The sequence below is a fragment of the Lontra canadensis genome, unplaced genomic scaffold (genome assembly GCF_010015895.1).
Source record: "Lontra canadensis isolate GAN:19392208 unplaced genomic scaffold, GSC_riverotter_1.0 scaffold60, whole genome shotgun sequence".
In the NCBI taxonomy this organism is placed as follows: domain Eukaryota; kingdom Metazoa; phylum Chordata; class Mammalia; order Carnivora; family Mustelidae; genus Lontra; species Lontra canadensis.
The window spans coordinates 9,656,160-9,669,535 of NW_022631054.1; the positions used below are offsets into that span (position 1 = coordinate 9,656,160).

The 13,376-nt window shown below is 54.2% G+C and overlaps 2 protein-coding genes across 5 annotated transcripts in view; both read left to right on the forward strand.

Annotated features, from left to right (window-relative positions):
- The window catches only part of CFAP57 (cilia and flagella associated protein 57), a 70,332-nt gene extending 68,766 nt beyond the window's left edge, over positions 1-1,566 (forward strand). For both annotated transcript variants that reach the window (XM_032877500.1, XM_032877499.1), the window contains exon 23: positions 1,242-1,566. In XM_032877500.1, the coding sequence (XP_032733391.1) occupies positions 1,242-1,456 (215 nt within the window). In that variant the 3' untranslated portion in view covers positions 1,457-1,566. The remainder of the gene's footprint in view (positions 1-1,241) is intronic.
- A 7,702-nt stretch (positions 1,567-9,268) lies between these two features.
- On the forward strand, positions 9,269-11,898 carry TMEM125 (transmembrane protein 125). 3 transcript variants are annotated; one of them, XM_032877503.1, is made up of 3 exons: positions 9,269-9,380; positions 10,682-10,819; positions 11,034-11,898. In XM_032877503.1, exon 3 carries the CDS (start codon positions 11,176-11,178, stop codon positions 11,836-11,838), a length of 663 nt encoding a protein of 220 aa, XP_032733394.1. In that variant the 5' UTR covers positions 9,269-9,380; positions 10,682-10,819; positions 11,034-11,175; the 3' UTR covers positions 11,839-11,898. The 3 variants fall into 3 exon arrangements, with proteins under 3 accessions (XP_032733394.1, XP_032733396.1, XP_032733395.1); XM_032877505.1 differs by lacking the exon at positions 9,269-9,380 and adding an exon at positions 10,091-10,111; XM_032877504.1 differs by lacking the exon at positions 9,269-9,380 and adding an exon at positions 10,372-10,434.
- The last annotated feature ends 1,478 nt before the right edge of the window (positions 11,899-13,376 follow it).

Here is a 13,376-nt window from a genome sequence, read left to right on the forward strand (position 1 = left end):
TCTACTCGTCTGAAGTTCCTAGAGTATTGTGTTCTTAGAGACAGAAAGCAGAACAGTGGCATGAGAGTGCTTGCGAGAGTTCTGGAGAATGATTATACAACAATGTAAATGAACTCATTGCTACTAAACTCTATACTTAAAAGTGTTGAGATGGTAAATTTTATGTTATATTTGACCATAATTTTCTTTAAAGAGTTAGGGTGAGGAGTTAGAGGACAGGTCAAAGTTCAGAAGCACAGCCAGAGTGGGGCAATGAGAATTTGCTGACTACAGGCAGGAAGTTCGTCTGGGGCTGGAAACTGAGAATTTGAATCTCATAGGTAGCACACAACAGGCCAGATGTGAATGGGTGGTTGGATGATCTCAGGTTCAGGCTGTGCGGAGCACACGGGGCAGGGGGACAAGGCATCTAGACTCTCAAGGGTGCTGTCAAGAAAATGGCAGAAGAGACCCACAGTGGGCCTAACTGGACAGAAAAGGTAGTGAATCTAAAAGGAAACCATTTGGTGGGTAAAAAATGGAACTGTCCAGAAAGAAGAGATCTATGCTCAGTCAAAGAACAGAAATCTTGAAGGCAGTGAGAGAGGTGGGAATGGGAGGATGGGTTACTAAGGTAGAGATTTAAAGGTGTGGGGTCTTAGGCCTGCTGAGGGAGGGGAACCCACAGAACGGGTGCCAACATGGCATGGAGGCCAAGAACATAAATGGTGAGAGTTCAGCCTGTGGGGTCTAGGGAATGGGATGAGCCATGGACCGTCGTGGACACTGGCATTGCGTGGGATGATGGCAGCTCCTGAGACAGGAGAATGGAGTCTGGGGAAGGTCCTCAAGGCATGAGTGAGTTGCCAGTCCAGGAGGGTTAAAGAGGGGTCTGCCTCCTGAAGCAGGGGTCTTATGTGAGGAGGAGGACTGGGGGCTTTGGAAGCCGACCTAGGTCAGCAGGAGAACACCACCCTGCTTGGGGAATGGGGTACGGGGGAATGAGCAGAGTCCGCTGGAGGGGCCTGGGGCAGGCAGACTGGGGGGCTCAGGACATAAGCTTTCTCACTCTAGAGAAAGTGTCTCTTCATTCTTCCATCTCTGCCAGACAGTGAGAGGGCCTGTCTCTACCCCTAGCATCTGGGATTACTAGGAGCTCAATAAATCAGGGGACAGTAGAGATGAAGAGGGATAAGCTGGTTTCAGAGACTTCACAGCAGTCCAGTAACAGGCCCACAGCAGTCCTGTTCTGTGCCTTCCAGTGTCCAGCGAGGACATGCCTGGAATCACACCCACCATGAGACTGAATGAGCAAGAAGAAACCGGGAGAATCATCGAAATGCAACGCCTAGAAATCCAGCGCCTCAGAGACCAGATCCAAGAGCAAGAGCAGGTGCCAGGCTTCCACCCCCTTGCTGGAATTCGGCTTCCTTCCCTTGTCCAGTCAGAAGTGGACATTGAGGTACAAACCAACTGATCCCCTCTGGTGAGCCATCTGCTGGTGCCCCTGTGCCCCTGCCCTCAGGCCAACCCTGTGCTGTTCCTCCAGTCCCTGTGGCACTGGCCACACCAACCTCTTTGTCCTGCCCTGGGGAACTTTGAACATGGGCAGAATAAAGATATTTGCCAGCAACCATGTCCAACTCTCTGTTTACCCAGGGAGCCAGGGAAGGGCGAGGGAAAGATGGGATCCTGAGGACTTGCGGGGGCAGCTCCAGCTTGTCCAAAGCCATCGCTACTTCTCCCTGCCCAGGCACAGGGCTGCCTGTCACTGTGGAGACCAACACAGTAGACTTGGGCCCAGCTTCCTGCTGTTCATCTACTCTCTCCCGGCCTCCAGGGTGCGGCTGCCTATACCCTGTCACAGGTGCCAGCTCATTCCCCTCAGACTAGTGTGTACCCAGTATGTCCTCTGCCCTCTAGGTGATTGGGCTCAGGAAGGAAGAGAAAATTCCGGCACCCTCTGACTGATTTAACCACAGAGACAACAAACCGTGACATCACCGTGCCTGGCAGGTGGGCTAGAACAGACGTCACTCCGAACTAGTCTCTTGGCTTTACCTTTGCAGAAATAGCTGGCTTGAAATGGGGGTCAGGGAGGTCAGCAGAGCCCAATGCTGCAGGGTCTTGGAAGCCAGAGATGACACTGTCCAAAGGCCAGCACAAAGCCCCTGAGCCATCCCTGCCCTCCATTCCCAGGCTCTTGCCACACCGGCTTCCTCTCAGTTCCTATAAAAGGTCAAATTCTTCCTGCCTCCGGGTCATTCCACATACTGTTGTCTCTGCCTGAAATGCTCTGTTCTCACGCCTCACTCAGTGAACGTCCTCCTTCAGATGGTAGTTGAAATGCTGCTTTCTCAGAAAGACAGTCCCCAATCCCTTCCTCCCCCATCTGGATTACATGCGCCATATTGTTTTCCTTCATAACCCCCACTAGAACACATCGATCTGATTGTGTGATGCTGCCTCTCCCACTAGGCTCTCAGTGCCGTGGGTGCAAGGGCTGGGTCTGTTTTTAAAGTTCCCTTGCGTGTCTGCGTGGAGCATTGACCCAACAGGGGAGGCTAGGGACTGTCGGGAGGATGCTGTGGCCAACCATGACTAAGAAGATAGCTTCCACGACCCGGATGGTGGCAGTGGAGATGCAGAGACATGAATTCCTCTGACTTCAGGATGGAGGGAGTTAGCCCAACACAGGGAGAGGGAGAAGGATTTGGGAAGAAGGGACATGCAGAACAAACCTGTGGTTCTCCTGCCGGCCAGAAGGAAATTCACTGGAACTAGGATGCAACGACATTCAAGCAACAGGGCTTTTGACCTAAAAATGCCTGAGAATCAAGACCTCACATTTCACCTACAAGATGGGCCACAGTTTGCAGGTAAGGAAATCCAGACTGAGAAGGGTGAAATCGTTGGCCCAGGCTCGTCCTGGCAAGGCCAGGATTGCGGGCCCGGGCTGCCAGCAGCCTCCATGTTGCAGCCCTTTAAGCCTGCCCTGGAGGAGTGCCACATAAAACCTGGGCCATGTGGCAGAGGTGACAAGAGTGTGGCGCCAGGAAAGTCTAGACGAGAAGCAGAGGGAGATGATGACTCCCAAGCTCAGCTCACCTAAGCTGCTGGCTGGCTGCAGTGCAGCTGCTGGGAGGGAAGTAGAGGCAGATGCTCAGGCAGAGGGAGAGCCCTGTCCCAGCTGTGCCTGGCACTTGGGCCAGCAAGGGACAGGGTGTTTGCTCAGCTGCCCAGGGGGGCGGGGGACCTCTTCTTGCAGGCAAATCTGGAGCCCGAAGTACAGTCTTGTTGTTCCGTGCCAACCTCCACCTCTCCATAACCAATGTTATGGCCAGATTGGCTCTTGTGGTTCTGATTATGATTCCAGGCTCCCTTCAGCAACCACCATCAGGAAAGAAAGGCTTATCGTTTAGGGGATGTGGAAATAACACCTGGGCTACACAGCAAGGTCAGGGTCGGGGGGAGAGAGAAGGAGAGAGGAGAGACAGCCATCCCACAGGCCTGGGGTTCTGCCTTATTGGGGTCAAGTGTGGGGGCCTATGGTTTCTGGGATCATTATTTAAAATATAAGAATGGGAATTTGAAGGGTAGGAAGCGGGAGGAGAGGGTATCAGCTGGTCAGTTGCTGAAATCCACCAAGATCTCAGAAACAGAGAAGTCTTGGTGGCTGGCCATGTGTTTTCTGAGATAGTCCTCTTTGAAACAGAGGTAAGGCACTTGCGTGACAAAAAAAAAAAGTCACTGTCAGGGCTTAGCAACACAGTTCACCTCTCCGTTTTCCTCTGTTGTTCCTACTTCCAGCTGCTGGGTGCCACTCACTGGGCTTCCCACAGAGGAGACCTCCCTCCATTTTGCCTATCCTGACTCCATGGGGAGCTTCTCAACCCACTGGCCAACCTCCGCCTTCACAACCTCCCTCCTAGTGGCCTACAGCCAGTTGAAACCCCCATTAACAGAGTGGGTGGGCCTGGCAGTCCCCTCCTCCTGCAGGACCCCACTGGTCCCCCAAGTGGCCAGGCATTTGGCATACAGACCCCACTCTCGTTCCTCTGGTCGCCGTCCATTATTAAGTTCTGGGGACTCATTCATGTATGGTGTGACAGCTGGAGCCCTGGGAATATGCGTGTGTCCAGGTAGGACTCCCTTGCAATCATCGCTCTGGATGTGGAGTGAGAGGTCACGGAGAAGGGTGTCAGGCCCTGCCATGGGGTTCATTCTTCCTGAGCTCTGCTAGGGTAAGCTCCCGTAGACCACTGGAGGTTCAAGGGCCTACTTAGGTTTTGAGATGAACTGGATGAGAGAGCAAACTCACAGGACATAACCCCGCGGGGCGCCAGGCAGCAGGTAGAACTAACACTCGCCATCACTTACGATGACCAATCCTGTACAAGAATTGGCATTTACTGCTCATCTAGGGTGTGTCACGTACTGGGATTTGGCAGGGGTGTCACGTGTAGACTGGGACTCATGACTGGGACTCACCTAGCACCGCCTCTGTGTTCTGGAGGAGTAAGTATATTCAAGTTGGGACTATGAGAGTCTAGCTCTGAGCAGAAGAACTATGGAAGCCCTTCTTTAAGTCCAAGTAACAAAACCCAGCTCCAGACAGTTTAAGGCAAAAGGGGAAGTTTATCACTGGGCTGGGCAAGGGGGTGAGAGTGGGGATGGTCTCAGAAATCTCCAGGCAGAGATACAACCAGGCCTCAAGACAAACTTGAACCAGAGCCTGGCTGAAACCACCCTCCCTCTCTTGTCCTCACCCGTCTCTGAAGACCAGTTTCCACCCCCAGCTCAGCTGGCAAATGGTGCCTCAGCGTCTCATTAGTACCCGCTCCAAAGCTGAAACAGAATCTCTAGTCTGACTTCAAGATGCCAAAAGAGAACTACTTGGGGCCTTGCTTGAGTCTGGGGCTCACCCCCGGCTACAGCCAGGGGGATGGGTCACAAAATGTGATTCTCGTTGCTGGGGTTCATCCCTGGGGGGTAGGCGGTCATCGTGCACAGGGCAGACACTCCCAAAGATGTCTCTCTGAGGGGACTGTCACCCCAGCTGCAAACCGCTTTATGCCCCTTGCCCTCCAGGCCGCCCTTCAGGAGGGCGGGAACAGCACCTCTTTTGCTCAGCACAGTGTCTCTGGCACCTGGAACAGCACACAGAGAAAGGAAATGATAAATGTTTGCTGGAATTAATCAAGAATATAATTATATTATTTAATCACACACACACACACACACACACACACACACACACACACACACACAATTTAGATTAAGTACTTATTGTCCCCATTTTACAAATGGAGAGCCTGAAACACATACAGTTTAAGCAGTTTTTCTCTGGTTCTCCAGCTGGAGCTGGGGCTTGACACTTCAAGGTCAATCTAGCTCCCAAACCCACAGGCTTTCCACCATTCATTCAAAGCGCATTCACCGTGCACCTGTTATACGCCAAGCCTATTTTAGGAACTGGGGAGACATCATGAATCAGATTCAAATCCCTTCCGTCATGAAGCTTCCGTTTTAGGGCAGTAAAGAGACAATATTCCAGACAGATAAGAAAAATATATAGCCTGCTGGGCGGTGATAATTGCTACAGAGAAACATAAGAGAATAAAGGAAATAAAATAGGGCGGGGGTAGGAAGTGGGGAAGGTTGTGATTATAGGGTGTTGGGGAAGAGCTTCTTGCTGAGAAGGTGATATTTGAACACGTACCTGACAGAAGGTGCAGGAGGGAGTCACGTGGGAGAAAAGCATTCCAGGCAGAGGGAACAGCCCATGCAAAGCCTCCAAACAAGAGCAAGTGAGGGAGGGATAGCTGTGATGAAATCAGAGAGGGCCTTGGAGATCCGGGAGGACTTTGGCTGTTTGAGGAAGGTGGGCCACTGGAGGCACGTGCATAGTAAGGACAGGACCAGCTCCGCATGAGGACAGGGTCAGCCCAGCTTCCCAGGTGACAGTAGGTTGAGGGGGAAATGCAGCAGAAGCAGGGAGACTGGGCCATGGGGCCTCTCTTTTGAGAGGTGGACCGCTCAGAACTCCCATTGTCCAATGGCCATCTAATCGACCAGTTAGAATCCACATTTTGGGGGCACCTGGATGGCTCAGTCATTAAGCATCTGCCTTTGGCTCAGGTCATGATTCTAGGGTCCATGAATCGAGCCCCGCATCCGGCTCCCTGCTCAGCGGGAAGCCTGCTTCTCCCTCTCCCACTCCCCCTGCTTGTGTTCCCTCTCTTGCCATCACTCTCTCTCCATCAGTTAAATAAATAAAATCTTAAAAAAAAAAAAAAAAGAATCCATATTTTGTGTTCTGTGCCCACTGCCACCTCCTACTCCTGGCTTTCACTGATGCCCATCTGAGCTACCCCCGCAGCTTCTATTTTGGGAACACAGTTCAAAAGCCCTGCAAGGAGCCTGCCTGTCCACTTGGACTCCAGACTTACTTGATAATACCCAGACAGAGACCAAGGACTCGTGCAATCAGTGTAAGCTGAGGAACCTTTTAGGCTGCATTACCACCGCCCAACAAGGTCTTTTCAAACCACTCGGGGGAAAGGGAGAAAAAAATCTCATGAGTTCCCCTGCCCCAGCTCCATTCAGGACAGCTAGACCATGGGCCTGGCTGGGCTGACTTTTTAAAACCAGGACGGTAAATAATTGTTAGAAATCAGCCTCTCAGCCTGAGGAACACACGTCCTGGAACCCTGACCCTCCCTGCCTCCTCACCGCCCCTCACCCTCCTCGCCCCAGGGCAGGGGGTACCTTTGTAAAGTTTCACAAAGTGGCAAACCCACGTGGGCCTCCCTGAGATCCAGCCCGCTCCACAGCAAGTCAGCTTGCCTGCACTTTTCCTCAAGGGGAAGAATCATCTAGATCTGCACCAGTCAGGGAACCATGGACCACATGTGGCAACTGAGCCTTTGCAACGTAGCTAGTCTGAACTGAGATTTCCAGAATAAAGGACTGAAGTATCTTATCACTCATTTGTAATCATACACTACATGGAAATCATAATCATTCACGATCATGAAAATATTTGGGGGTTAAATAAAAATTATCATATGTTATTTTCACCTTTTTTTGAACCTTTTTAACGTGGCTACTAGAAGATTTTTTTTTTTAAGTTGTTATTTATTTATTTGACCCAGGTAGAGAGAGAGAGAGAGAGAGAGCACAAGCAGGGGTTGCCGCAGAGGGAGAGGGAGAAGCAGGCTTCTCCAGATAGATGTGAGTCTGGATCCCAGGGATCCCTAGACCCTGGGATCATGACCTGAGCCAAAGGCAGACGCTTAACCGACTGACCACCCAGGTGCCCCTACTAGAAAATTTTAAATCACATCTGTGGCTCGCATTGTAATTCTATTTGCTAGCACTGCTCTCAAGTTATGACTGGCTCCCCCATCACCCGCACTGAACAAAGCTAAGAGAGGCACAGACAGCTCAAGCGTGGTTATTTTGTGAGCTGATAATGGGAAGAAAACCCGGACTTTGTTTTCCTTTTCTATTTCACACGTATCAGAAGGAGAGAAAGAAGAGACATTGCAAGAGGCCCAACCCAGGAAATGGGTGACAGTCTGCAACCACCTCCAAGCAGGCCCCCTTCACCTACCCAAAGTGCGTGTGGTGGGTGCTGCCAGATTCCCCTATTATTAGAAGCAGGGAGGCCCCTGGGTGGCTCAACCGTTAAGCATCTGCCTTGAGCTCATGTCATGATCCCAGGGTCCTGGGATCAAGCCGCACATCAGGCTCCCTGCTCAGCAAGAAGCCTGCTTCTCCCTCTCCCACTCCCCCTGCTTGTGTTCCCTCTCTCATTGTGTCTCTCTGTCAAATAAATAAATATTTGGAAAAAAAAAAAAAAAAGAAGAAGAAGAAGAAGCAGGGCCCCGGCCACATCTCTGGGACACTTCAGAATCCCCCAGGGCACCTCAGATGAATCCAAATGCCTCACCTGAGTCCCGGTGCAACCTGTCAAACTTGTCCTTCCAGCCTTATCTCGCACACTGCCTGCCCCTATCACTTCACACATTCACTCATTCGACAAATATTTATCATTACTTCCCACATGCCAGGCAAAATGCTGCCTACTATGGTCAGGTGGTTAGCAGAAACAGACACTAAGACCCCCGTGTCATGGGGGATGACAAGTAGGTAAATAGAGGCAATTACAGCACAGGCTCAGGTAAGAGCAGCTGCAGAGCAAGCACAGGGGCCGTGGGTGTACCAGAGGCACCTAAACCCACCTGGAAGTCCCAAAGGGCTTCCTGGAGGTGACGTTCCAGTTGAAGAATTTGAGTTGGCCAGACTGAGGCTGGATGGTAGCAAATACCCTATGCAAGGGAACTCTGACTTCAAAAACCCACTGGAAGGGCAAAGCAGTGGACAGAGCACACAGAACTGCGGGGCATGCCATCTGGCTGGAGGGCAGAGGCCAGTGGCAAATGACTGGCCTGGCATAGATGGCAGGGGCTACTCAAGCCCAGCAAAGGAGTGTGGTGGATACCCTGAAGGGTTTGTTCTGCAAGAGTTTTAAGGAAGGGAGGTTGTTTTTCACACCTGAAAAGCCTTTCCCCTTTGGTTGGGTTCAAGTCCCACCTCCCCCAGCAGGAGCCATGTCCAGGAGGCCAACCTAGGCACTTGGGGCTTTAAAGGAAACAGAGCAAGGGGCTTGTATGGGCTCCAATCCAGGGATGAGGGTACTGGGCCTGGGTTTGGGGATCAGCTGGTATTGGGATTTGGGGCTGAGGCAGGATTCGAGTCTGGGGCTGGGATTTGGGGCTGAATTCAGGAACAAGAGTCAAGGTTGTAGTCTAGGATCTAATTCCAGAATATGGAGCCTGTGGCTGGGGTGAGGAGTTGGAGCTGAGGTTTCAAGCCAGATTTGGGGTTGGGATTTGAAGCTGGGGCTGGAATTGGATTTGGAAATGGGGCTGGGGGTTGGGGCTGAGATGTGGGCTAGGGGTTGCTAGGAAATCTAATTAGGGTTTGAAAGTGCACCTGGGGTTGGGATTAGGTTTAGGATAGAACTAAAACTGAGCTGGGCTTGGAGCTGGGGCGATGGGTTAGGGTCCGGACTCTGGGGCAGATAGACAACATTCCTCCTACTGCCCAGATCTGAGAATTGTGTTGGAGCCCTAACAGCAGCAGACAGAAGCCCCTCCCTTCCCTGGAATGCCTCAGCCCGGCAGATGGAGCTGTGCCACGTCAGCCAATCGGCTCAAGCCCTGCCTAGGAAACACCTGTTGATCCCCCTCCCCCCCCCCCCCCACACACACACCCAGGCCTTACCTGGACACAGGTTAGGCAGGTGAAGCACCTCCCCGGAAACGGAGCTGGAATGCCCCACCTGCCTGGCCCAGCCTGCTTTGATCGGATCCAGCACTTCCAGGCTTCTTGTGAGTCCCCCATGATCCCCTGATCCCCACCGCCCCCACCTTCTCCCCCCTGGCTCTGCCTGAGAACCTCCACCCCACCCCCAGCCTGGCCCCACTGTCCCAGCACACCTGTGCTAGCACCTTCAGACCAGTGAAGTCACAGCCCTGAGGAATGCTGGGATTCAGTCCTGGTCCACTCCTAAGGCCCCTCCCCCACCTCCCTTGGGGGCATCTGCACCTGCTCCTACCCTGTGTGCGTGGCTGCCCTTGCAGAGGGGTGGGGAAGGACCACTCATCGGGGTGTTAATCCTTGGAGGGCCACGTTCATCATATTCCTGGAATGACCCACGACCCGCATCCTATGTATAAAGCAGAAGTCCTCTCCTGAATTGGAGGAGAGAACATGTATTCTTTTATTTTAAAGAGTTCTTTGGACATCTATGCATTTGAAGCGGAGATGTCAAATGACTCGCCCCCATGCTTCAAGATAAATATTATCGTCCTCATTTTCCATTAGGAAGACTGAGGCTCTAAGAGGGGCTTCTCTGACTCTCCCCTGAGCCCCTCTTCTGACTCCCTCACTCGGGGCTTTAATCACATATACGCACCTGCTGTAAGCTGGCTTTCCTTGAAGGCAGGGACCATGGCTGCTTTATTTTGCCCAGTTTGAATCATGTTGGCTGGCCTCTAGAGGAAGGTTAAATGTTAAATGAGTAACCACTGTCAGGTCCCTCATCAGAGTCCCATGGCTGGTAAGGACAGCAGCTGGGGTTCAAGGACAGAGCCCTCCTCCGTTTGCTCCACTTTAGAATAATGGTGGAGGAGAAGGATGGCATGGGGGCATTGGTGAGAGGGAGAATGAAGAAAGGAGGCAGGAAGAGGGGCTTGGGTGGGGATAATGTGGCAGGATGCACGGGGATGGAAGCAGAGACTGTGTGGAGAGAGGTTTACAGGTAGCCTCCCTGGGACATGCACTTCACAAGGAAGTAAGGAACAGGAGAGGAGGAGGTCTAGGCTAAGATGACAGAGCTTGGGCAGGGAAGTGTTGCATCAGAGAGGACTAGGGAACATGAAGGTGACGATTGGCTTATGAGTCTGGAGCTTAGGAGGGAGATCCGGGTTTGGGGGAGAGAGGGATGGGGCACCAGCAGCTGTGGGTAGGAAATCAGGTAAGATATGGGGGAAGGGAAGAGTTAGGGATTACATCCTGACCCACAGAGAAGTAGCTGTAGTCCCAAGAAAGAAGGTTCAGGGTCAGGCTGCTGGTTCCAGAAGGGTTAAGTCATAAGCCCCCTCCCCCCCACACACAACCCTCCCCCCAGGAGCCATCCGTGACAGCTGAGGCCATGTGAGGCAGATCCTGAATGAGGCTTTATCTCTGCTCTTGGTCCTATCATCCACTGTGACACCAGCTCCTTCGACCAGCCGGGATGGGACAGGCAACTGAGAGAGCCAGAGAGGTCAGGGGCTGGGCCAGGGGCTTCCCTGGAGGGGGTGGGGGATGTGTTATGTGGGGGAACTCTCCTGGGAGAAGCATTCCTGAGTGGCAGTGCTGGGGAGGGGGCTGTCAGGGGACACTGGGGAGGAGTCCCAGGGATCATCCCCAAGGTTCCCAGGAGAGACCATAAAGGGTGAGTTGTTTGGGGAGGTAACAGGTGTGATCCCCCCCTGCAGGTGATGGTGACCACACCCCGGACGGGGAGAGGAACGGGACTCTGGGCCTCTAGCTGCCAAGCAGGTGGTGGGGGCTCTAGGCCATGACCCACACCCTCTAACCCCTGACACTGCCCTCTGCCCTCTCCCCCGCCCCCTGGCCATGTCTGAAGGAGAGGCTCCAGCCCCGCCAGGCCCGGGGGGGCTGCCCCCAGACATGCTGGGAGAGCAGGTAGAGCTATGGTGGTCCCAGCAGCCACGGCGCTCGGCACTCTGCTTCGCCGTGGCCGTGGTCCTGGTGGCGGGCTGTGGGGCGGGTGGCGTGGCACTGCTGTCTTCCACCAGCAGCCGCTCCGGTGAGTGGCGGCTGGCGACGGGCACAGTGCTCTGCCTGCTGGCCCTGCTGGTGCTGGTCAAGCAGCTGATGAGCTCGGCGGTGCAGGACATGAACTGTCTTCGCCAGCCCCACCACGTGGCCCTGCTGCGGAGCGGCGGAGGGGCCGATGCGCTCGTGGTGCTGCTCAGTGGCCTGGTGGTGCTGGTCACTGGCCTGACGCTGGCCGGGCTGGCCGCTGCCCCTGCCCCGGCCCGGCCGCTGGCTGCCATGCTGTCAGTGGGCATTGGCCTGGCTGCCGCAGGCTCACTTCTGCTGCTGGGCTTGCTGCTGTACCAGGTGGGCCTGAGCGGACACTGTCCTCCCCTCCACGCAGCCGCCCCCGCCACCCCCGGTGACCACGGCGGCCACGGCAGCACCTTCAGCATCTCGGGCCAGCTGTCTGCTGGCCAGCGTCACGAGACCACGTCCAGCATCGCCAGCCTCATCTGACTAAGCCCCAATTCCCCTTTCCGCCCCCCGCCCCAGCAGCCACAGGGCTGTGCCAGGCTGTTGGTGCGTGTGGGTGGGCGTGTGCTTACACAGACACATGCCAGGGAGTGTGCGAGTCTATCCATCTCCCCAGGACTGTCTGACCCTCTGTAGGGCTGCGTGACCTGTGCTGAAGAGCCCACGTGCCCCCTTGCCACAGGAAGGCATGGGGGTGTCTCCTCAGAAGTGGGGGGGTGACCCTGACTCTCTCTGGGATCCCTGAAGACTCTTGGCCCTTATTCCCGACACCCCTCAGATGCAACCCTGCCTTGTAACACCTGTCAGGGAGTTTCTGGGAGAGACCTGCCTAGCCCGGAGACCATCCCGGCACCTGTTCACTGAGGAGAGTAACAGGTGACAAAGTGAAAGGACACAGGCTCCAGAAAGTGCCGGACTGGACTGGAATCCCCCCATTTGCCACTCACCAGCTGGGGCCTGGGGCAAGTGACTGAACCTCTCTGAGCCCTGGGTTCTGGAGAGTCACAGTCATGTGCTGTGAACTGGATCGTGAGGACCACATGCCATCGTGTGTGGAGGGACCAGGCACATGGCAGGTGTGCAATAAAAGTGATGGCCACTGTCATGGTGATTGTCTGTCCCTGGCCATCTCACCTAGAGACCTTCCTTCCGCCTCCCCAACAACCCCCCAACAACTGCCCTTCTACAGGTAATAAATACTCTGTGTCTCCCTCTAGCTGACAAAGGTGCCATGTCCCCAGTCAGGCGTGTGGTTTCTCCTCATTGGTACTGTGCGGGCAAGCTGGGGGGAGGAGGGGCTTCCCTTTGGGAAGGTGGTGGGTTTCTGGTCTGGGGCAGGGGGAGTGTACCCCGAATCCTTCACATTTGCTCCTGCACTGTTTCAAGGTAAATCCTGAAGCACTGGGGTTTCATCAGCTGGTTCCCCCTGGAGGCCACATTTCCCTATCTCACCTCTGGGACTGGGATATCTTGGCCTGTGTACTTGCTGCACTGGATGGCCTCCCTCTGCACCCCACCCCCACCTGCCCCCCCAACCCGAGGCACGGAAGGGTTGTTGGAAACCCCCCTGCGCTGTAAGAGTCACTGTCTGCTTGGGGTCAGCCCTGGAAGGGATCGCCCTTCTACGGCACAGAACTTCCTGGGTGGCAACGATCACCTCTAACATCCAAGGTCAGGTGCCCCGAAGCCCTGCCAGGGAGCCAAGAGAGGCAGGGACACCGGACAGGACTCCAAGGGGCGCTAAGCATAGAGCTATCTGGGTTCTGACGGGGAGAAAATTGTTTTCAGGGGCCAAGATCTAGGGGCTTTCCTGGAGAAAACGCTGAGCTGATGGATGATGGAAGGGTGTTGCCTGCCGAGGAGGGAGCCAGGTGAGTGGAAACAAGAAGCCATGTCCAGGACCACCAGAGCAGCAGAACCTCTGCCCGGGGACTATGGCATCTCCGACCCCACATATTCAACATCCAATCCCCTTCGTCCTCATCCTGAACCAGCTCCTGTGGCCTTCACCCAGCACCCAG